The 22655-nt window shown below is 52.7% G+C and overlaps 2 protein-coding genes and 1 long non-coding RNA gene across 7 annotated transcripts in view; 1 reads left to right on the top strand and 2 right to left on the bottom strand.

Annotated features, from left to right (window-relative positions):
- Positions 1-22655, bottom strand: part of DTX1 (deltex E3 ubiquitin ligase 1) — a 124075-nt gene that overhangs the window by 45662 nt on the left and 55758 nt on the right. The window lies entirely within an intron of this gene.
- Positions 1361-21215, bottom strand: LOC142069348 (uncharacterized). Its single transcript, XM_075120165.1, has 3 exons — positions 21130-21215; positions 2480-3074; positions 1361-1962 (listed from the first exon to the last, which is right to left on the bottom strand). Exons 2-3 carry the CDS (start codon positions 2934-2936, stop codon positions 1445-1447), a joined length of 975 nt encoding a protein of 324 aa, XP_074976266.1. The 5' UTR covers positions 2937-3074; positions 21130-21215; the 3' UTR covers positions 1361-1444.
- Positions 19562-21666, top strand: LOC125623220 (uncharacterized). The gene is made up of 2 exons (XR_007352921.2): positions 19562-20650; positions 21137-21666. It is a non-coding gene; the product is annotated as an uncharacterized LOC125623220 (long non-coding RNA).

Raw genomic sequence — 22655 nt, 5'->3', positions numbered from 1 at the left:
TCTGCTCTCCTATGTTTCGCGCCCTTTTTCCAGGATTACTCGTGCAGGCGCCATAGCGCGGCAAGCATGGAGCCCACTCAGATCTCTGCTGCAGTTTTGACCATTGTAAATACCTCACGCATTATCCAGCAGTGTGTGCAGTACCTACAAAACCGGGCGAGGAAGCGATGACAGCGCGATTACTATACTGATGAGGCTGGACACAGACGTTCCTAGAAGCACGGCATGTGGCAATTGGGAGATCATGGTGGTGTTGGGCCAGGTTCATGCCATGGAACGCCAATTCTGGGCCTGGGAAACAAGCACAGACTGGTGGGACAGCATAGTGTTGCAGGTATGGGATGATTCCCAGTGGCTGCGAAACTCTCATATACGTAGGGCCACTTTCATGGAACTTTGTGACTTGCTGTCCCTTCCCTGAAGCGCAAAGACACCAAAATGAGAGCAGCCTCACAGCTGAGAAGTGAGTGGCCATAGCCCTGTGGAAGTTTGCAATGCCCGACAGCTACCGGTCAGTCGGGAATCAGTTTGGGGTGGGCAAATCTACTGTGGGGGCTGCTGTGCTGCAAGAAGCCAACGCAATCATTGACCAGCTGCTATCAAGGGTAGTGACTTTGGGAAATGTGCAGACCATTGTGGATGGCTTTAATGCACTGGGGTTCCCTAACTGTGGCAGGGCGATAGATGGAACGCATATCCCTATCTTGGCCCTGGAACACCAGGGCGGCCAGTATGTAAACTGCAAGGGGTACTTTTCCATGGTGCTGCAAGCACTGGTGGATCACAAGGGATGTTTCACCAACATCAACATGGGATGGCCGGGAAAGGTGCATGACGCTCGCATCTTCCGGAACTCTGGTCTGTTTGATCCCAGACCAGAAAATTACTGTTGGCGATGTTGAAATGCCTATAGTTATCCTCGGGGACCCAGCCTACCCCTTAACGTCATGGCTCATGAAGCCGTACACAAGCACCCTGGACAGTAGTAAGGCTATAGGCTGAGCCAGTGCAGAATGTGCTTTTGGATATTTGAAAGCGCGCTGGCGCAGTTTACTGACTCGGTTACATCTCAGCATAACCAATATTCCAATTGTAATTGCTGCTTGTTGTGTGCTCCACAATATCTGTGAGAGTAAGGGGGAGATGTTTAGGGCAGGGTGGGAGGTTGAGACAACTCGCCTGGCAGCCAATTTCGCACAGCCAGACAACAGGGCGATTAGAAGAGCGCAGCAGGGTGTGCTGCACATCAGAGAAGCTTTGAAAGCCAGTTTCATGACTGGCCAGGGTACGGTGTGACAGTTTGTTTGTTTCTCTTGAAGTTACCCGCCCCCTATATATATGAAAGGAAATAAAGTCACAATTGTTTAAAAAACGTTCTTTATTATTTGTTGCACATCACATTGAGAGAAATCAGAAGGTAGATCAGGGGAGGAGGGGTATTCGGTTAGGGGGGTGGAGGAGGAAGGAAGGACAAGTCCAGAAACCAAATCAAAATTTCAGATATGCCAGCTTTCCGCTCCTTGTGCAATCCTCTGGGGTTGAGTGTGTGGGTCCCTGTAGCCATCCCCCTCGCACATGTTCTTGGGTGTCTGGGTGAGGAGGCTATGGAACTTGGGGAGGAGAGAGGGCGGTTATACAGGGGCTGCAGCCGCAGTCTGTGGTCTTGCTGCCTTTCCCACATTAGATCCACCATACAGTGGAGCATGTCAGTTTGCTCCCCCATGAGCTTGACCATAGCATCCTGCCTGCTCTCATCGCACGCGTCCCTCCTCTCTTCGTGTTCATGTAACACTTTATGGGACTCCACAATTGTTTGCCTCCATGCATTCAACTGGGCCCTATCAGTGTGGGAGGACTGCATGAGCTCAGTAAACATGTCGTCCCGAGTTTGTTTTTTCCACCTTCTAATCTGGACCAGCCTCTGGGACAGAGTAGATTGGGGCCACGTTGAAACATTTGCACCTGCGGGAGGAGAAAAAGGGAGTGTCGTATTTTAAAAGATACATTTTAGAGAGCAAAGGGGACACTGTTTCTCAGTGAAACAGGCAATTCATAGTACACAGCACATTTTCTTTCTGTACAAGGTCACATCTTGCCTCTTATACTGAAGTGCCTGCCACTCTGGTGCGAGTAAGCCACCACATGCGGCTGGGCAACAGAATTCAGCTTGCAGGCAGCCATGCTAAGCCCTAGGGGCATGCGGGGTTCTGCTTCTTCCGCATTCATTTCAATGATTTCAAACTGCCAAGCCCCATTTCCCATAGCAAGCAAAGCCTGGTGGATTTGCCATATAAAAGGAGGGCCTGCAGGCTCTCTGGGATGATCGCTTCATACAACACTCCCTGCCCCCGCACCCACCACATGGCTGCGATGAGGCTCTGAGCAGGGATGAGCTCTTTAAACTAAACACCAACAGCCCAGCACGGCTGGGTTTCCCCCCACCCCCCCACCGCGTGGCTCCGATCAGGATCTCACTCACCAGAAGTGCCTTCTCCAGGTTCATGGTCCGGGAGCCCGCCTTGGGACTGGGGGGAAGCTGTTGGCTCCAGCGTTAAGACTAGTTCCTGGCTAGGGGGGAAAACAGATTCCCCACTTGCCGTCTGTGCACTGTCGTCGTCGTCCTTCTCCTCTTCGTCCTCCAATAACTCATCCTCCTCGCTCCGTGCAACTCCCCCCTTGCAGGTGTCCACGGACAGTGGTGGGGTAGTGGTGGCGTCACCCCCCATAATTGCATGCAGCTCATGGTAGAAGCGGCATGTATGGGGCTGTAACCCAGAGCGCCCGTTCGCCTCCCTAGCTTTTTGGTACGCTTGCCTGAGCTCCTTGATTTTTGTACAACACCGTTCTGTGTCCTTGGAGTAGGCTCTTTCCGTCATGGCCCTGGAGACTTTAGCATACGTATTTGCGTTTCTTTTTTTGGAATGTAGTTCTGCCATAACAGATTCATCTCCCCAGCATGTGATGAGATCCAGTACCTCCCGTTCGGACCATGCTGGAGCTCATCTGCAAATCCGGGACTGTGTGGTCTCTTGTGATGGTGGACTAGGCTAGGCAGCAGTTCTGGAGAAAAGGACCTAGGGGTGACAGTGGACGAGAAGCTGGATATGAGTCAACAGTGTGCCCTTGTTGCCAAGAAGGCCAATGGCATTTTGGGATGTATAAGTAGAGGCATTGCCAGCAGATCGAGGGACGTGATCATTCCTCTCTATTTGACATTAGTGAGGCCTCATCTGGAGTACTGTGTCCAGTTTTGGGCCCCACACTACAAGAAGGATGTGGAAAAATTGGAGAGAGTCCAGCGAAGGGCAACAAAAATGATTAGGGGACTGGAACACATGAGTTATGAGGAGAGGTTGAGGGAACTGGGATTGTTTAGTCTGCAGAAGAGAAGAATGAGGGGGGATTTGATAGCTGCTTTCAACTGGGTTCCAAAGAGGATGGATCTAGACTGTTCTCAGTGGTAGCAGATGACAGAACAAGGAGTAATGGTCTCAAGTTGCAGTGGGGGAGGTTTAGGTTGGATATTAGGAAACACTTTTTCACTAGGAGGGTGGTGAAGCACTAGAATGCGTTACCTAGGGAGGTGGTGGAATCTCCTTCCTTGGAAGTTTTTAAGGTCAGGCTTGACAAAGCCCTGGCTGGGATGATTTAGTTGGGGATTGGTCCTGCTTTGAGCAGGGCGTTGGACTAGATGACCTCCTGAGGTCCCTTCCAACCCTGATATTCTATGATTCAAGGGCTTGGCAGGAAGAGGTCTGTTTGTTGACCATCACTACGGCTTCCATTCGCACAGTTGCTCTCCCATTCACACGCTGACTAAGCCCAGTTTGCTTAGCTTGCAAGCAGAGAGCCTGCTGCCCAAAGTGGCAAGGCCGGTTCTTTTGGCACCCTGGAAGAACATTCTTTGAAGCCAGAAGCACCTATGGCAGCATGCTGAGTTTTGCTTCCTATTCTACCAGCTGCTGGGGTGGCTTGGTTTGGGAGTCAGCACCACGGGCCCAGGACTGCACTACAATCTTTTGCCCCCTCAGCAATGTCATTGAGGGGGGTGATTTTTGGCATCATTTCTATACCAGCAAAAGCCCTAGTGTAGACATGGCTACAACGGTAGAAAAGGCCTTGGTCCATTACAGCTTATTTTGCTCAGGGAAGCGGAACAACTCTTGCCAGTAAAAGCAGCATCCATGCTAGGAGGGTTTGCGGTACAGCTACACTGGGATAAGAGCACCAGAGCCTCGGCTCAAGCCTGAGCGTCCCTTCAGCTTTCAACCCATTACACTCTCTCTTCCAGGCCTTGCATCATGAGCCTGTAGCGAGGAAGGGTGGTTCAAGGCTACATCACAAGCCTCAGGTCCCTGTGTGTAAAAATGGAGCTAACACAAGGCTGTTGGGAAATGTAAATGTACTAACAAGATGACAGTGACGGGAGACTGCCAAATTGGTGCCAATGCCTCTTCCCCAGGGCCTGGGCTAAACCCACCCCAGTCCTTCCCCAGAGGAGCACTGAAATAGTCACATCTCTCGCTCGTAAGCAATAGGGGCCAGCTTTCAACCTAGAAGTGAGAGGTACAAGAGTATAGCCAGCTGCCAGCCTCCTGAACAAGGTGTTTCCCAGACACACAGTTTGTTAAATCTTCTTCTTGGCTCTGGTGTAGCTGTAACTTTGGCAATTTGTTTGCCTTTAAAAGAAAGTGCCAGCCTGCTTTGAAACAATAATAAAAATCTGCTCCATAAGCAAATGTTATTAAAAGTAAAGCAATCTCCCAGCTCCAGCCCCTCCACCCCAGCCTGCACAAATGGCATCAGGGCAGTGGAACAGGAGCACGCTGTAAAATATCCCTGTTTTCTTTCTTGTCAGTAGACCCCAAGCAGAATCACTGAGCTACTTTCTGATCTGTTACACTGAGGTAAATCGGGAGTAACATGGCCTTTACTGGATCAGGTCCTCACTACGCCACACCTCTGCTTGGTGCAGCTGAGGTGGGGAGAGAGGATAAAAGTGGCTTTAACACAGTTCTGCTCCCCATGATCCCTAGAGCTGCTCAGAGGAAGCACAGCCCCCAATGCAACCTAGAGCAGCCTCTACCAACCAAGGGGTTGTTGGGATTGCTGGAGGACAAGCCATACACACCCTATCCTGTGGGCTGTGAAGGTGGGTGGTGTAGGCCCCCGGATAGCCCCGGTTACACCAGCTTCCCAGTTCCTTTGCATTCTGTAGCGGCACAGCACGCTGGAGCGGGGTTCAGGATTTCAGATCTCAGTTACAATGGTGTAAATCCACCGTAACTCCATTGGGCCAGACTCTGCTGACATGTAAACCCTAGTAAATCTGGAGTAACTCTTTCCAGATTCTGATCCCAATTCATCATCTTCATGGCAAAACCCAGAAGGATGTGGTCTCCTTGCAAGTTGAGCACACCCCAGACTGATCTCTGGCAAGCAGCCTACAGTGGTCTGGTTGTATATTCAGTTTATGTCCACCATTGGGAAATGTTCTCAAGCCATTGAAGCTTTTGACACCCACATGATTGCCAGCCATATAGCAGCATTCCTTGGTATATACACTTGGAAATTCATTTGTCTTCCATTCTAACATGTCCATGCCAAGAAAGCCACTGAAAGCACCACTTTTTGAGAAAATGTCTGAATTTCATATGCCGTGAGTGGCCCCTTTTTTTTTAACAGGCTTCCCCCAGGCCTTTGATTCAGTGCTTTGAGTGAGTTTGTGGGATCTGATGAGGCGTTTTGGCCAGTGTCATTGATAGAAGTGCTCAATAGTGGAACAGAAAGCTGCATTTGCCTCAGTGGCAGACACATGGCCTGGTTTCCTCTCTCCACAGGTGTTCAGCAAGGCTGTATTCTGTCACCATCGTTGTTCAGGATTTGCACTGATTAGCTAATGGATAAAGGCAGCTGGCTTTACGGCTGCTGGCATTGGGCTGAAAGCCATTCTGCTTTGAGATCTCGAATCTCTGCAGCTAATGGCCAAGCTGGTGGGGCAAGAAGCAGCGTGCATTGGTCTGGTTATTAATCTGGACAAAATGGAGTCTCTGGCCACTACCATTAAGCAGCCTCAGGTTCCAGATTACAGCCAGCTCAGTGTTAACCAGTCCAGACAGGACAGCAAGCAGATGGCAACTGTCCAATATTTGGGAGATGCTTGAGAGGTGTGGTTGCCCCTACATCAGCAGACACTGCTACAGTTGGGCCCTTCCAAGGCCTCGGTGGGGATGTGGGAACATCAAGCTTGCTACAAAGCTGTGGATCTAGAGAACCACAGTTATACAACTCTGATCCCAATTACTGAATAATGCCGAGGGGCCAGACTGTGCTCTCAGCAACGCAGGAGTAAAATGTGTTGGCTTCACAGGGTCAGATTTCCATCAGATGGTGGGAAAGTCTCAGGAACCCCCTGGATGGCAGTGTGACGATGCTGGTGTAACTGAATGCAGAATTCGGCCTGGAGTCTCTGCTCTGAACTGGAACTTTCCCCTTTTCCTGCTGTTGTGCAGGATCCAAAGGACGCTGTGGCTAGCAAGCTGAGGGAGGGGGGTGCGCTCATGCAGGCAGCTGAGACCTCCAGTGGAATCTGCTAAGGGCTGGCTGGAGATGTGGAATGGGAAGTGAGTGAAGAGGCAGGATGACACCATTGGGGAAGAGCCCGACAGAGGGTGGAGGTCACCTCCTCCTCAGTGCCTGAACAAATCCACAGAGGAAGAGCCCCAAGCACACCAGGCTGTCACAAGACTTCCTGCCCTTCTGAGGGGAAAACAGCGACTGGATCGGACAGGCTGGATGGCCTCAAAACCGAACAATGTGACTGGAGCCCGGTCTAAAGGGAATACCTATTGGGGGAGCAGCATGTGTGTGGGGAGAGGTTGATAGGAGAGGCTAGAACTGAACCAGTTGTAACCAGCTCCTGGCATGGGTGACTCTAAGTAAGTTAGTGTCAGCACACATGGTTGGTGCTCAGATCTGAGCCGCACACCCCCTGTGAGAGCCCTAGGCTAGCAGGTGGATGTTATCCTGAGCCAGCTTGGCAGGCACTGACAGGACCTCCTGACTGCTCCTTTGTGGCCGGTTCGGTTGGTCCTGCTGCCCATGATCAGCACGGTGACACCCCAGTGGGCAGACCTTCGCTCCTGTGCAGAGCAGGTAACCTGGCAGCATTTGCACACCCACTTTTGCCCAGATATAAATGACTCCACAAGGGGAGAGACAATGGAGAATCAGGCCCTTTAACTGCACAGATTTTCCCACAAGGCAAGGTAGCATGCTGGGTGAGACTCACCAACTCTACTTAGAATCATAGACTATCAGGGTTGGAAGGGACCTCAGGAGGTCATCTAGTCCAACCCCCTGCTCAAAGCAGGACCAACCCCCAACTAAATCATCCCAGCCAGGGCTTTGTCAAGCCAGGCCTTAAAAATCTCAAAGGAAGGAGATTCCACCACCTCCCTAGGTAACGCATTCCAGTGCTTCACCACCCTCCTAGTGAAATAGTTTTTCCAAATATCCAACCTAAACCTCCCCCACTGCAACTTGAGACCATTGCTCCTTGTTCTGTCATCTGCCACCACTGAGAACAACCTAGCTCCATCCTCTTTGGAACCCCCCTTCAGGTAGTTGAAAGCAGCTATCAAATCCCCTCTCACTCTTCTCTTCTGCAGACTGAACAAGCCCAGTTCCCTCAGCCTCTCCTCATAACTTATTTGCCCCAGACCCCTAATCATTTTTGTTGCCCTCTGCTGGACTCTGTCCAATTTGTCCACATCCTCTCTGTAGTGGGGGGCCCAAAACTGGATGCAATACTCCAGGTTTGGCCTCACCAGTGCGGAATAGAGGGGCATAATCACTTCCCTCGATCTGCTGGCAATGCTCCTACTAATGCAGCCCAATGTGCCATTAGCCTTCTTGGCAACAAGGGCACACTGCTGACTCATATCCAGCTTCTCATCCACTGTCACCCCTAGGTCCTTTTCTGCAGAACTGCCGCTTAGCCAGTGGGTCCCCAGCCTGTAGCAGTGCATGGCAGTCTTCTGTCCTAAGTGCAAGACTCTGCACTTGTCCTTGCTGAACCTCATCAGATTTCTTTTGGCCTAGTCACCTGATTTGTCTAGGTCATTCTGGACCCTGTCCCTACCCTCCAGGGTGTCTACCTCTCCCCCCAGCTTAGTGTCATCCACGAACTTGCTGAGGATGCAATCCACACCACCTTCCAGATCATTAATGAAGATCTTGAACAAAACCGGACCCAGGACCAACCCCTGGGGCACTCCGCTTGATACTGGCTGCCAACTAGACATGGAGCCATTGATCACTACCCGTTGAGCCTGACAATCTAGCCAGCTTTCTATCCACCTTATCCCCCACGTTTGTGTGGTTAGAAATGCCAATGTGCAGATGTAGCGCGACCATGTGGGCTGTAGCCAGGCCTCAGGAGAATGTCACAACCAGAGCGTGGCTCTAACTACAAGGTCTAGGTGACCCGTGTTTTGGGGACTCTCAGCTCAGGATCCATTCCAGGGTGGCTGGCCGTTGCAGTTTTGTCGCCCCACATGAGGACTCCCTGTTGGTCAAGTCTGTTAGCCACATGCAAAGTGGCAGAGAAGGGGAGACTTGCTTCCTCGATAAGACTAGTTCTTGGCACTCCAGATCCAGGTTTACTTCAGTTTTGCCCCTCCACCAGAACAGCCTGCCCAGCCTTCGTGCATTCAGCACACAAAGAGGCTGGACTTGTGGCCTGGATGTTGCAACCTCAGTGCAGTGAGGAGGGTTTGTGCAGTGACAGCAGGAGCCCTAGGAGCTCTGTGCGAACTTGTATTTTGGTGCCCCCCCCCTCCACACCATCACCCCTAGCCCCCACGGGCTCCCTGGGCTTCTCATCTCCCCAACCCCCGCATCACCTCTGGGGCCCACTGCTTCCCTCTGTGCTTAATTTGTATTGAAAGAGGTATCAGAGCTCAGCCCTGGCAGGGCAGCCTGATACTGGCGGGTGCTGGCTGGGCACCCAGCTCTGAAGGCAATGCCACCGCCCACAGCACCGCAGACGTACGGGCGGCCTGGTATGTGGTGTGTTGCCACCCGTACGTCTGCACTGCTGCTGTGGCTGGTGGTGCCTGGTGCTCGGCGTGTGGGTCAAGGCGGGTTTCGCGCCATCACACAGGAGCTGCACCTTGCCAGAGCCCCTGGCCCTCCTGCAGCCCTCTGGGCACTCCTGGCTCACTGGGGCACCAGTTCAGATTTTGGGGCATGGCAGGAAACTATAACTGTGATTCCAGGGTCTACGCGGGCACCCAAAAACTCTAGGGTTTTTTCTAGATAATAAATTAGGAATTAGCTGATGACAGGAGCACGGTATCTAATTGTTATATAAAGAAAGAAAATATATACAAACTCCAATTAAAGCCACACTTAAAGTTTATACGTACGTTTTGAACAATCAGGAGATAATACAGCGAGATATTCCCAGTCCCAAACCTTGAGGTATCAGTTCTGGAGCTTTAACACAGATCTCAGAAACACACATTTGATACTTTGTACACTGTCTTTAGTGGAGTTAAAAATAAATAAAATCTGCTTAAAATCTGCTTACTTTCTCTAACAGACACACTCTGTGTTACTGCCATTATCTCCTCTATTTTAATCAATGGTTTTTCACGCCACTAAAAACATACTTAATTTTATCATACGTGATTCAGGGTTTTTTTCTCTTTTCTTAAGAAAGGGAAATTATTTTTCTAATGATTTTGGCATTTATGTCTCCCGATCACAATCATGTACGAGACTCACTAATATTTGACTCCGCCATTGCTGTTGGTATCATAGTTGGAACGGCATTTGTTTTTATGCAAATCTTAAGTTATTTTATAGATATAAAAATACAATTTGAAAATAAGTGACCTTCCTCTGCCAGGGTCTGAAGTGATGTCTTTAGCTTAGGGTTTTTCAACGAGCACTGCTAAGATTAGTACGAGCTAAAGTCACATTCCAGGAGGATACGATTATTGGACTGTACCACGTTAAATAACGACTGACAAAGCACAATATGATAATAACAGTAACAATGATCATTACTCCAGCCAGGACAAGTTAGGCATTTTAGAACTCATTACTCAAAGAATTAAATTCACGCATAAGAGAGAGACAGAGTGTGTACGTGTGTGTGAGAGAGAGAGTGTGTGTGTGCACATGCTGGGGAAGTGTGAGACAGATACACTGTGTGTGTGAGAGTGAGAGAGACAGAGGATGTGAGCGAGTGTGTGTGCGGGGGGAGTGCGGGAGAGACAGTGTGCTGCCCCTTTAAGCAGAGCGGCGCTCACCAGTCTGAAGGCTTGTTCAGACAGCAGCAGCCCCCAGCAGCTCTGTCCCACTCCTGACCCCTGTCCCCCCACCCCAACTCAGCAGAGAGGGGGTACATGGGGGGGACACCCTGACATCAGTGCCCCCTGCTCTGCACAGCAAACGGGAAGCTCCTGGGAACAGCTGGCCGGGGCGGCTCCAAGGCAGGGGGCAGGGGCAGCTGCAGCAGAGTGGGGAAGGGGGGAGAGGGGCAGTACTGCTCTGGAGGCGCCCTGGGCCTTCACCCTGTTTGCCCGAACGAAAGGCCGGCCCTAGGGGCACCCGCAATGCCTACGATTGGGAAGCATGGAAATGGGGGTCCCCAGCTCCTGAAATGGGAAGCGTGGGCCTCCCCAGCCCTTGAGAAGGGGCATCACGAGTGGAGTCTCCCAAGACTTGGGAATGGGACCCATGAGAAGATCCCTGAGGCCTTGGAATGGGATTTCACAGGTCCCCCCACATCCCACACGCCAGGATCAGTGGAGCAATGAACACAAATCCCCTTTTTATTCCCCAGGCCTCACATGTGAATCAAGAGGCCACCACTGCAATAGCCTGCAGCCGCCTAGGGTGACCAGGCAGCAAATGTGAAAAATCGGGACGGGGGCGGCGGGTAATCGGAGCCTATTTAAGAAAAAGAGCCCGAAATCGGGACTGTCCCTATAAAATCGGGACATCTGGTCACCCTGCAGCCGCCAGAGCACAGCACTGTGGTGCAGCTGACGCGATTAGCGTCCTTCATGCAATTAGCTCGCAACGCAGTCATGACGCAGCACGCGTCTCTGATTGGCGCAGCGCAGACCCACTGGAGAAAAGCACCCTTCCCGATCAAACATCAGCCCGGAGCCCTGTCTGCCTGGCAGCAGGGAGCTGAAATGGAGTGCTGCACACCCCCGCCAAAATGTCTGTGCAGGCCGCTTCACAACAGCCCCCACTGCATCAGGGTCCACATGCTCCCTTCCTTTGCCTTTCCTCCTCCCTTGCGCCTGCCTCGGTCTCCGAAGCTGACACGGCAAATGTAAGAGCAACCCGTGTGTGCAATCAATAATTATGTCTGAAGCGTTGTGTTAGCTATGCATGCCTCCCCGGAGACTCATGAAGCTAAACAGCTGTACATTAGTGGTTGCTGTGGTGTTTATTTCCAAAGGGCTGGCTGGCTATCATTCTGGCTCTCTGCCCTGCAAAAGGACTGCAGCAGCTTGAGCTGGGACTCCCAGCCAGGCACAAAAAACCTGGGTTCACTGTGTGTATAAGGGGAGTGGGTTTGATCCTGCAGTCATTACTCGGGCAAAGCTGCCACAGAAGCCAGTGGGGACTTAGCCACAGCAAGGAGTGCAGGATTATAGATCTGTCTCATCCTGACTGTAGGTGTCAACTAGTGATGGGCAAACCGTACCAGGTTTGGAGATTCCATTTGGATAATAAGCACCCAGAAGGTCAAAACCCCTTTGTTTTAGGCACCTGATTGGAAACCTTATAGAAGAAGGCTCCCACCAGGACATCAAATACCTCTGGAATAGCAGGACAGGGGTGCTAGAACAATTTTATAGTGGGGGTGCTAATGATGGAAACCATGTATTTGGATTGTTACTACCACTTCAAGCCAGAGGGTGCAGCAATGCCCCCAGTCCCCCTAGTTCTAGCAACGCTGCACGGCTGGGACGATGCTACGCACAATGGCTACTTACAACTCGACAGCAACACCATGGATAGAACCGCCTACTTCAGCAGTGGAACTCAGGAATCTCTGTGAGATGGAGGGGGACTATGACCCACAGTCGTGCGCTGCAGAGCCCATCCAGCAGAGGGCAGTGGTGCATACACACGCGATCTCAGGTTTTTCCAATAGCCAAAGGAAGGGCCAGCCCAACGCTGAAATGCAGCCATCTCTGGAGTGGAGTGGGCCACCTGTTCTGCCCCAGCAGATTTTTAAGAGGGAAAGTGACCAATTACTTCCCAGCTGAGTCTACAGGGGAAATACGAGATTGGCATAAATATGCTGCCTGAGTTGAACTTTAGCCAGCTGGAATTTAACACACCGGCGCTGGTGTGAATTGCCAGGAGATCTTTAATGAACACAAGAGGTCAAGGAGGATATTAGATTTGGCTCCTCCAGCAGCACACTGCCCCAGTCCCCCTGGATCGATACAGATGCAGAGCCATGATTGCCATCCCGAGTCATCACGATGGCACCGGGGCTTTTCATGCAGGGCCCTCACCCCAGTCCTGACCAGACCACATCCATATCACACAGCTGCAGGCCTACAGCTGGTAGGGCTCTGAGATGAAGGTTGGGCATGGTTCTAATCTAGCTGAACTGGTCCAACAATCCCTAGCACAGCGTGTCTTAAAACTTGACAGCCAAATTGCTCCCCAGCACCAGCACCCCGGAGCCTGCCCATGTGCGGGATTTGTACAAGCTGGCCTAGAGTCTCGCTACACCTCATGACCGGTGGTCCCTCCTCACAGCTGGGGGAGGCTGCCCAGACAGTGGGAGTCAGGTAAAAACTGGATCCTTCCCAGAGCCTGGGCCAAGGCAGGACTTTGGGCGGGCTACTCAGGGCTGGCTTGATGCACATGCTCTGGGGCCCTGTTCCGCTCAGCTGAGTTACTCACTGTAGCTGGTGAAGTTACTGCGGCAGAAGCACTGTGGGGGGGCTCTGTTTCCTGATGGGCCCTTTAATTCCCAGATACCAAGTGCCAGAGGCCTTTCTGCCAATGTCTTTCAAACCAAAGTGCTGCTAAACTCAGAGCCGGATAAGGAGAGTCCTTCGTGCTGCTCTCGCCCCCTCCCACCACCTGGGTCAGCCCTTTCCCCTCCTGCTGAACAGTCCCTCCCTTAGAAAGAGCAGAGAGACTCATGTATGCTCTTCTCCCCACGACTGTGTTTTGACTGATCAGCGGATCTATTGATTGGGAGGTGGAGAGCCTGCCCCCCCTCACCCTTCCCTACAGGGCTCCTGGTCCCAGGCCCTTAAAGAGATGGTTTCTCCTGTCCTCGAGATCAGTCTTACCCCAGGACCACTGCCTTTCCCCCATGCCTGCCCCTGCTGCCGCATGGTCTCTGTAAAGTTGGGGTTACTTGGACCAGGGTAGCCTCGACCCTGTCCCCTTCCCCGCAATCCCTCTGTCCTTAAGGGGCCAATGTACCCATTACAAGTACCCAGTCACCAAGGACATTACAGCCTGCCCCAGGCACCCTCCCCCACTCTCCCCCATGTCTCTCCAGGAGCAGTATGCCTCGCCCAGCTCAACGGAGCATGCATCAAAAACTGGAGGACAAGCCTTGCACCAACAAATCAGTGCGAGGAAGAGAGGTGGCAAATATCAGCCTCTTCCACTTGGGAGGGCTCCCCATAAATTCTCTGCCCCTGGCTCATAAGGGGCTAAAAGGACTGCAGCAACTGGAATTGGACTCAACAAGAACTCAGCAAACCCCAGAGCCTGTGGACGCAGAACGGCTTGATGGAGTCGGAGCCAACAGCGCATAAGAACAGGCACTAGGGCAGGGGTGGGCAAACTGCGGCCCACGGGCCGTATCCGGCCCACCAGCCATTTTAATCCAGCGCTGGAGCTCCCGCTGGGGAGCGGAGTCTGGGGCTTGCCCCGCTCCGGTGCCACCGACGGGAAGCAGGGTCGGGGGGTGCTCCGCGCGGCCCTCGGAAGCATCGGCATGGCCCCCCTCTAGCTCCGCACTCTGGCCCCGCCCCAAGTGTCACCCCCACAGCTCCCATTGGCCGGAAACCGCGGGCAATGGGAGCTGCAGGGACGGCGCCTGCAGGTGGGGCAGCGCACAACAGAGCCACCTGGCCGCGTCTCCGCATAGGAGCCAGAGGAGGGACATGCCGCTGTTTCCGGGAGCCACTTCAGGTAAGCACTGCCCGAAGCCTGCACCCCTGAGCCTCCCCCTATGCCCCAATACCCTGCCCCAGCCCTGATCCCCCTCCCATCCACCGAACCTCTGGGTCCCAGCCCGGAGCACCCTCCTACACCTCAAACTCCTCATCCCCAGCCACATCCCATAGCCCACACCCCCAGCCAGAGCCCTCACCCCCTCCTGCACCCCAACCCCCAATTTTGTGAGCATTCATGGCCCGCCATACAAGTTCTATCCAGATGTGGCCCTCGGGCCAAAAAGTTTGCCCACCCCTGCACCAGGGTCTTGTAATGCTGAGGGGGGAGGGATAGCTCAGTGGTTTGAGCGTTGGCCTGCTAAACCCAGGGTTGTGAGTTCAATCCTTGAGGGGGCCATTTAGGGATCAGGGCCAAAAATTGGGGATTGGTCCTGCTTTGAGCAGGGGGTTGGACTAGATGACCTCCTGAGGTCCCTTCCAACTGTGATATTCTATGATTCTATGAACGGTGCTGGACTGGCAATCAGGGGATCTAGTTTCATCTCCTCCTTCTGCCTCTGTGTGTGCCCTGGCCAAGTTGAGGGCAGGCAGGTGCTGATCTATTGACTTCAATGGGCGCTGGAACAAGGGCTGGATTTGCAAAGATACTTAGGCACCTAAATACCTTTGCAAATCTGGCTCTAAGACCTCAGTTCACCATCTGTGAAACAGAGGATCACACCTGTCTGTTTATACATTAAGCGCCTCAGGGCAGGGAGCAAACCAGCAGGGGGTGCTGCACCTCAGCAGTCAGTGCCATTGGAAGAGCTGGGGGAGGACACAGGATTGGGACAGCAGGTTCACGTTAAGGAGTGTTGGCAGAGCAGCATGGGGGGGAAACACCAGAACAGGGGCTTTAAGCAGAGATCATAGAATCATCATAGAGTCATAGGACTGGAAGGGACCTCGAGAGGTCATCTAGTCCTGTCCCCTGCCCTCACGGCAGGACTAAGTATTATCTAGGCCATCCCTGACAGGTGTTTGTCTAACCTGCTCTTCAGAATCCCCAATGATGGAGATTCCACAACCTCCCTAGGCAATTTATTCCAGTGTTTCGCCACCCTGACGGGAAGTTTTTCCTAATGTCCAACCTCAACCTCCCTTGCTGCAATTTAAGCCCATTGCTTCTTCTCAGAGGTTATCCTCAGAGGTTCAGGAGAACAATTCTTCCCCCTCCTCCTCGTAACAATATTTATGTACTTGAAACATAAATGCCTGGAGCCTAGGACTGAATTAACATGGTCCTTTCAGCACCTAGCACAACAGGGCCCTGATCCTGGCTGGGTCTCTAGGTGCTACTGGAATCTAAAAAATACCGAGTGCCTCGATCCTTTCCTGCCGTGGCGTGATTCTGAACTACTCCAGTGGTACAATGGCTGCCGTGGGGAGGAAAGGTAAATCACAGCCCCACAGCAAGAGACCGGCAGGATGTGGGTAACACAGACGCTGCTGGGGACTGGAGTGAACCGGCAGCTCTCTGCGCTAAGGACAAGCCGCGAGAGCAGCACTGCGTATATCACGACCGCACCGCGAGCGTCATCACCTCCCTGAGCTTTACTGCTGGAGATGCTCCCTCCCCACTTGTGTTCTGGAATGGAGCGTCTGGGAAAAGGGGGCCAGCACTTTGCACAGGGTGCAGGAAGTTCTTTAACCTGTGGGCTGCAGTCAGGATGCTGTGAAAAATATCACCCAGGTTAGGAAGGGATGGCGAGTCCCTCCCCCGCAAGGACCTCCCCAAGAGAGGAGGCTGGGATATGACCCAAGCTTGGGGGAGGAGGGGGGAGGTGACGAAGCACTGCTCCTTGCTACTGACGGTGCTGAACATTTGCTTGTAAAGCACTGTGGGCTTCTGCCTTTGAGCAGCTTTGTGCCTGCAAGGAAGTGGCTGACCATTAGACCTGCCTGGTCCAGCTGGGGAGAGTCTTTCCATCACCATGCATGCATCACGCGTGATACCACAGACAATGCTTCTCATGGTCCCTAGCCAACAGCTCTAGCCAGAGAGCCAGCCAGCCAGCCTTGCCTATGCCCTGACAGCACTCTGCACACTCTCCTTAGCAATGGCAACCAGCCAGCCCCGTCCGGGGGGAGCACAAAGAAGCCCAGAAACTTGCAGGGCCTGAAGCCTAAGGAGAAACAAAAAGCCCAAACATCCCGAATCTCCTCGCATGGCTACCTTGGCCATAGCACAACCCAACCCCTGCAGTCTGAAAGCAAAATCATCCAGGGCACAGACGCAGCCTCCTTCTACCATCTCCCTTCTTCACCCACCTCCTCGTCCATGCCAGCACTCAGTTACAGCAGTGACACCAGTATTAGACAGACAGACAGATAGATAATATTTGGTCTGATTGTACTGACATCAACTTATCAGGGGATAAATTTCATCCATGGAAACCGGAGAGGAAATAGACCTATTCTGTCATCCAGTCCATCCCGTCAGTGCGGGATGTTCCCTGCAGTAGATTTTCCATTGCTTAGTCCAGTCTAGTTTGTTATGTTCCCAGTGACAGGATTCCCTCTATTTTCCTTTGGGAAATCAATGCATCTCCCTCTCAGGACGTTTTTGCTGACATCCATCCCGGACACGCAATGCGCTCTCCCAGGTAAGGACTGGATCTGGAGTCACGAGGCTTGGATTCTGTTCTATTCCCCACTCTACCACTGACCTGCTAGTGACCTTGGGCGACTCACTCGGCTCTCTGTACCTCTGTTCCCACTCTGGTGAGCTCTTCAGGGCCAGGGCTGTCTCCCTCTGAGTCTGTGCAGTGCTCAGCACAATGGGGCCCCCAGCTCAGTTGCAGCCTTTAGGAGCTACTGGAATACAAATAATCAAGTGGGCCCTTTTTAGCTTTCAGCCCCTGACTCCTAGTAACACCCCTTGCTCCACCATCAGTAATTCCTCTCCCTCCTGCGGTTCATGTCTCCCTTCTATGGCACTTAGCCCAGCAGTACACACTTCCCTTTGGAACGCTCCTCTCTAGCCCCTGGCCATTTCTGTCACTTTTCTCTGGGTACTCTTCCGTCTGTCAATGCCTTTCTGGAAAGCTGGGGCTGCACTAGCATTGGATAAAGAGGATCAGTTGCTGCCTGGTTTCATGGCATGGTATCAGTCTGCAAAAGTTTTACCAGTCACATCACATTGCAAACTCATACCTAACGTACTGCCTGCTACCACCCCTAGGTCTCTTCAGCATCACGGCTCCCCAGAAGGCCAACCTCTCCCATCCAATAGCGAGATTCCAGATTGCTCCTTCCCAGAGCTCTCAGCCACATCTTCTCAAGGTGAATGTCCTCTCGTTGCTTCCTGTCCGTATTTCTGACCTCTCCAGGTCCTTCTGTATCATTCATAGACTCACCGAACATTAGGGTTGGAAGGGACCTCAGGAGGTCATCTAGTCCAACCCCCTGCTCAAAGCAGGACCATCCCCAACTAAATCATCCCAGCCAGGGCTTTGTCAAGCCGGGCCTTAAAAACCTCTAAGGATGGAGATTCCAGCACCTCCCTAGGTAACACATTCCAGGGCTTCACCACCCTCCTAGTTATTCACCACCTCTCCCCTCTTCACAATAGCTCCTCATTCCATAACACCTGCCTGTGCTCTTTGTATCCTCTTCTGGATCACTAATGAACCAGATGAGACCCCCCTATCGATTCCTGGGGTGCCCACAATACCCCTCCTCCCTGCAATCCACTACTCTGCCAAGACATCAGACACAGGCTACTTGCCTCTTCCTGGCTGGTGACTCCCTTGTCAGTGCTTGCCTCTTGATTGCAGGTCATTGGGCCCCATTCATGTGATCCTCCACTAGAGTAGATTAGCCATCGCAGGTATCAAAGTGAAGGATTTTGTTGTCTGTCGGACCTCTGCCTCAACTCGGGTCCCGTCCGCTCTTCCTGCAGCTTCTAGCCCTCCTGGATGCCACATCCTTTATCTTCCTTTGTTTTCCACCTCTCCCATTTGGGGTCTCAGCCTGCTCAGTCTCTCTTGTCAGGCACTGTCTGACTTAGTTCCTTCAGTGACTTAATCCACCCTTCAGGCTCCTCCATCTTTTCCTCCAGCTCAGAGACCAGTTTGCACTCCATGCACATGTGGCCTTATCACCTTCCTTCAGAAGCAGGGACACTATGTGAGCCCCACATCAGATGCCCTTAATCACAGCAGCTTTTGCTTCTCACTCCAGGATGTCTCTTCCCTTGTTGCAAGCCTGGTCACACCCAGCTGCTTGGTGGGCCAAGGAGTCCTGGCTCTGCAGCCTCCTGCATGGTGCCAGGCTGCTTTTCCTGATGCTTGCTTCTAGTGATTTTGGCCAAAGCAAGGCACCTGCCTGACTCTCAAAGTGCCGAGCAAAAGCAGTCCCCACTCCTGAGAACCAGGTGGATTTAGGAGCCTAACTTTAGACCCTGTTTCTGGGAATTCAGGGTCTTACCTTTCGCACTGCCTCAGTTTGCCGTTCAGCAGCTAACTAACTCCCTTCATGTGGATCCATCCATCCATCCAACCCCATGTACACACTTCTGTCCCCATGCTTCACACCCATCATCTGTCGATCTACCTAGCTAACCATCTCAATAGTGGATGGTCTCAAGCGTTCATAAAAAGGAACAGAACAATCTTTCCCCCCCTTCCCTCCACAGCCTGAAGGTGCAATCTGCTGGCCTGCTCTATGTCGAGAAATTGCACTGGTTTAACCATCCCCATATCTCTCTCCTCCTCTGCTCTCTCATTCCCTCTTTCTTCGTCCTTTCCACCATTTCTCTTCCTCTGCCTCTTCTTCTCTCACGCAATCAGCCTCTTTCCATTTCCTCCCTCCGCCCTAGCTTCCACCTCCTTCCCCCGCAACCAGAACCACGATCCCCTGCTGTACGTGGCAGAGACAGTAACACTCCCTCTCCTAAATGACAAGGCAGCTGGAGCAGAAAGGTTAAAGAAAGGCCAGCGCGCTGGAATCCCACTGGACACAACCTGCTCTCGCGGCAGTAATGAAAACGATGCCAATTTAGTATTCCTTGCCTCTTGCTGGAATTGCTTGCATCTACATATAACCAGAGGAAATGAAATCCACGCGCAGTTCCCCTAACTGCCTTGGCACCCGCACGCTCACAGCCACCGATGCCTGCACTGGCTTAGCCGCCATTTCGCTCTAAGCGAATTTGGTGCTGAGTTGACAGCCCTGGAGGGAGAAATCCTGTTTGCATCCTCCCAGCAGGGCCTTGGAGGGACCCCCCTGCCTTGGAGGGACCTGCAGACCCCTCCTACTGCCTTAGGGAGGCAGGAATTCACCCAGAAATCACTCCCAATGCCTGTATCAGTGACAGGCACTCAGCTTGATCAGCAAACACACAGCCTGAGTGACCCACAGCATCAGCTCCTCCGCCACTGATCAGGGCCCTCCTTCCCTCTAGGCTCTGGCTGATCTGCTGTCCCCCAGCCCAGAGCTCAGACCCTCTGGCTATGTGTCCCTGCAGCAGCTGTCCTGGTGCCACGTGGCTCCTTCTCCAGCCCCAGGAAGCAGGATTGCCTGTCCCATTTTGGCAGCAGACGGGAGTACACATTTACAAGTCTCTACCCAGAGACTGGACTAGACATGCTCAGATGGGCACGTTTCCCCTGTGTTCAGCATCTTCATGAGATTTCCCAGGAGGGGCTGCAAGTGGTCTCTGCCGTAGGCTAAGGACTCACTGTTGTCACAGTTACTGCTGGAAATAGGTATGGAAAGTTCTGTAGCATGTAGAATATTGTATTCTAAAGCCACTGGAGCTGAAATGCGGCGGGGTGCTTCTCAGAGGGAGAACAGCTCTCTTCTTTTGACCCAGCGCAGCCGAGAGCTGACAGTCTAGACAGAGTGTGCGAGGGTCTGGACAAAGCACAAAAGGATCCTGACTAGGTGGGACCATGGGGGTGAAGTTAATGAAACGCCCTGGTTATGAAAACAGACGCAACTGCAAGAAGAGGAGGATGTGTGTCTCATGGAAACGGATCCCCGCTCTCTGGATGCCCTGACCTTTGAGTGAGAAATCCTTATTACACAGGCAAAGAGCTTGGGACTAAATATAGCCTCTAGATTTTTTTCTTTCATCTGTGACCACGTTTTCAATCCTCACACCAGCTTCTACCTGAATTTCTACTTGAAGCTTTGTCAAATTGTCCTGAGGTGTACATATCCCATGCTAGCCCAGCAACCAAAAGGTTAATACAGCCCTGCCTGCCACGGCGGACCGCCCGTCTAGCAGCTGGCAGGGTGAAAGGGCTGGGAAGCAGAAGGGCGAGGCAAGGTGGCTACCAGAGGAGTGAGCAAGCAGGAGAAAGGATCTCCGGTCAGCTGATTGCTAGACAGCCGCCTGCCCAGGGACAACACCCGGCAGGGGGCAAAGAGGCCAACAGACTGAAGCGCCTCCAGAGGCCCCGGGGAAGGTAGGAAGGAGCTCAGGGCAAACTCTGTGACTCCCCTTGGCTAGCCTGAGGGCCGAGCTGGAACCCCGTGGAGTGGGCGGGCCTGGGTTCCCTCCCTCTCCCCGCAAGCAGACCCAAGAACAGAGGGGGTTTCCAGATTCATGGACACCAGGGGTGGCCTGAAAGCCCTGCTGAGCTGAGTGAGCCGGAGTCATGACCCCCACCCCTGTTTGGCCAGGGGGGCACCTTTGCATGGACGCAGCGCCTCACACAAATAAACTTCTCTCTGGGTTTGCTATAGACATGACTGTGATGCTGGCAGAGCAGGTGCCAGCCCATGCCAAGGTCCCCAAGGAGCCTCTGACGGGTACAGAGCTGGAACCAGTGTGTTCGAGTTGTTACAGTCGGGGTCAGAATTCCAAGAACGTGTTTGGTGTGCACACGTGATAGAATGCCGTGAGCTGCTGCACGCGCATTAATCTCACTTATCACATCCGTACCCCACAGTGTAAGGCGATGTTGGAGCGCTCACGTCGTCCGCCCATATGGAAATCACCAGGCAGGAGAGAGTGTGCAGGGCTGGTCTCCAGCGGGTTTTCTGTCCTGCCCCACAAGGGAGGCCCCGCAACTATGCAGGGACTAGAGTGGAACATTAAAGAGGACAAACGTCGTCATTCTTGACTCACCCCCGCCCCCACCCCATTAAGAGGAGATGTGCAAGTGAATTCCTCCCATCAGCTGAGTTGGCAGCTCAGAGAAGAAGGGGGGAAGGCACTAAAAACCCCAAACAAGGAGGAACTGGATCTCTGCGCTGATTGGAGTCTTCAGGGCAAAGCTTCTAGGCATAAGCAAGGGATCCCCAGCTGCTTAGCCTGGGTTAGCCCTGAAGGACACATAAAGCTTCCTTGTTATAGAAGCTTCTGTTACCTTTTGAAACATCAGATTGTAATTAATTTGTGTGTGTGTTACCGGCTTTAACCTTGGAAATAACTTTTGTTTCCTTTTCCTATTAATAAATCTGTTGATAGTTTATTACAGGATTGGCAACAAGCCTTGTGTGTGGTGTGAGATCTAAGGTGCAATCGACCTGGAGTAAGGGGCTGGTCCTTTGGGACTGGGAATCACCTGAATATTGCTGTGATCTATCACAAAGGGTAGCGAGACAGATCAGCGCCCTCCAGGAGGACTGTCTGTGACTCCATGTTTAGGCTGTTATGGTGCCTGAGGTGTTTACACTTGGTAACTGGTAGGTGAAATCTAAGTACAGAACTCCGGCCAATGTGGGGTCTGTGCCCTGGTTCTTAGCGGTCTGCCCTGGGGCTGGTTCTCACTCTCTGGGGCACTGCAGGGCAGCACGATGACGCCTAGGCGTGGCATGCTAAGGAGAGCTGAACTGAGCTGAAGCTCGTAAACCGAAGGGCACTGATTCCATGGAGGCAACAAATCCCTGTGCTCTGTGGGGGTCCAGAGGCCTAGGGGCTGGGCACGCGAGTGTAATGCTGTGAGGTGCACAGACAGGTTGGAAGGAGCTGTGCCCTGGGGCAGAGCAGAATGCTAGGGCTAGTAATCTCCAGAGATTTAGCCCTAAATTCTCTTTGCTCTGCCCCAACTACTTGGTTTGGGGATCTGAGGGCTGGGGGGTGCAAATCACCAGCCTGCAGAGGGAAAGAGCAGGGCTTGTGGAGCCCGGAGTGGGGCGCTTGTATTGCCAGCAGCTGGTAGGTTGGGGCAAGTTTCCCCCGGTGGGCACAGACCAGGCTCCCTCGTGCTATAAGAAGGCAGGAGCGATAAACCCTGTGTCCCTTGGGTAAGCCTGGAAGTGTCACAGTGGATGTAAAGTGGCCTCCACCCCCCAACTCCCAGCCAGCCCTGCTCATTAAGCAGATGCAGCTGAGGAGGGGACAGGTGTCCCTAGGAAGAGCCAGATGTCAGGATGGAAGAGCTGGAGCAGCAGGGAGTCCCCTGCAACAGGGGCCGTGGGCAGCTGCGGTGGGAGATGGTGCTCAGTTAACACAGCAAGGCAGAT

The sequence above is a fragment of the Caretta caretta genome, chromosome 15, assembly GCF_965140235.1.
Source record: "Caretta caretta isolate rCarCar2 chromosome 15, rCarCar1.hap1, whole genome shotgun sequence".
Lineage (NCBI taxonomy): Eukaryota > Metazoa > Chordata > Testudines > Cheloniidae > Caretta > Caretta caretta.
Note: the sequence above shows the minus strand (reverse complement) of the source record. Positions and strands in the feature narration are given on the sequence as shown.

What these genes read in the sequence shown, in the direction of transcription:
- LOC142069348 (XM_075120165.1), bottom strand. Translation starts at nt 2,936, where the DNA reads ATGGCAGAACTACATTCCAAAAAAAGAAACGCAAATACGTATGCTAAA. An exon ending in ACCTGGAGAAGGCACTTCTG is followed by an intron (nt 1,963 to 2,479) that starts GTGAGTGAGATC and finishes CTCCTCCCGCAG; the next exon opens with GTGCAAATGTTTCAACGTGG.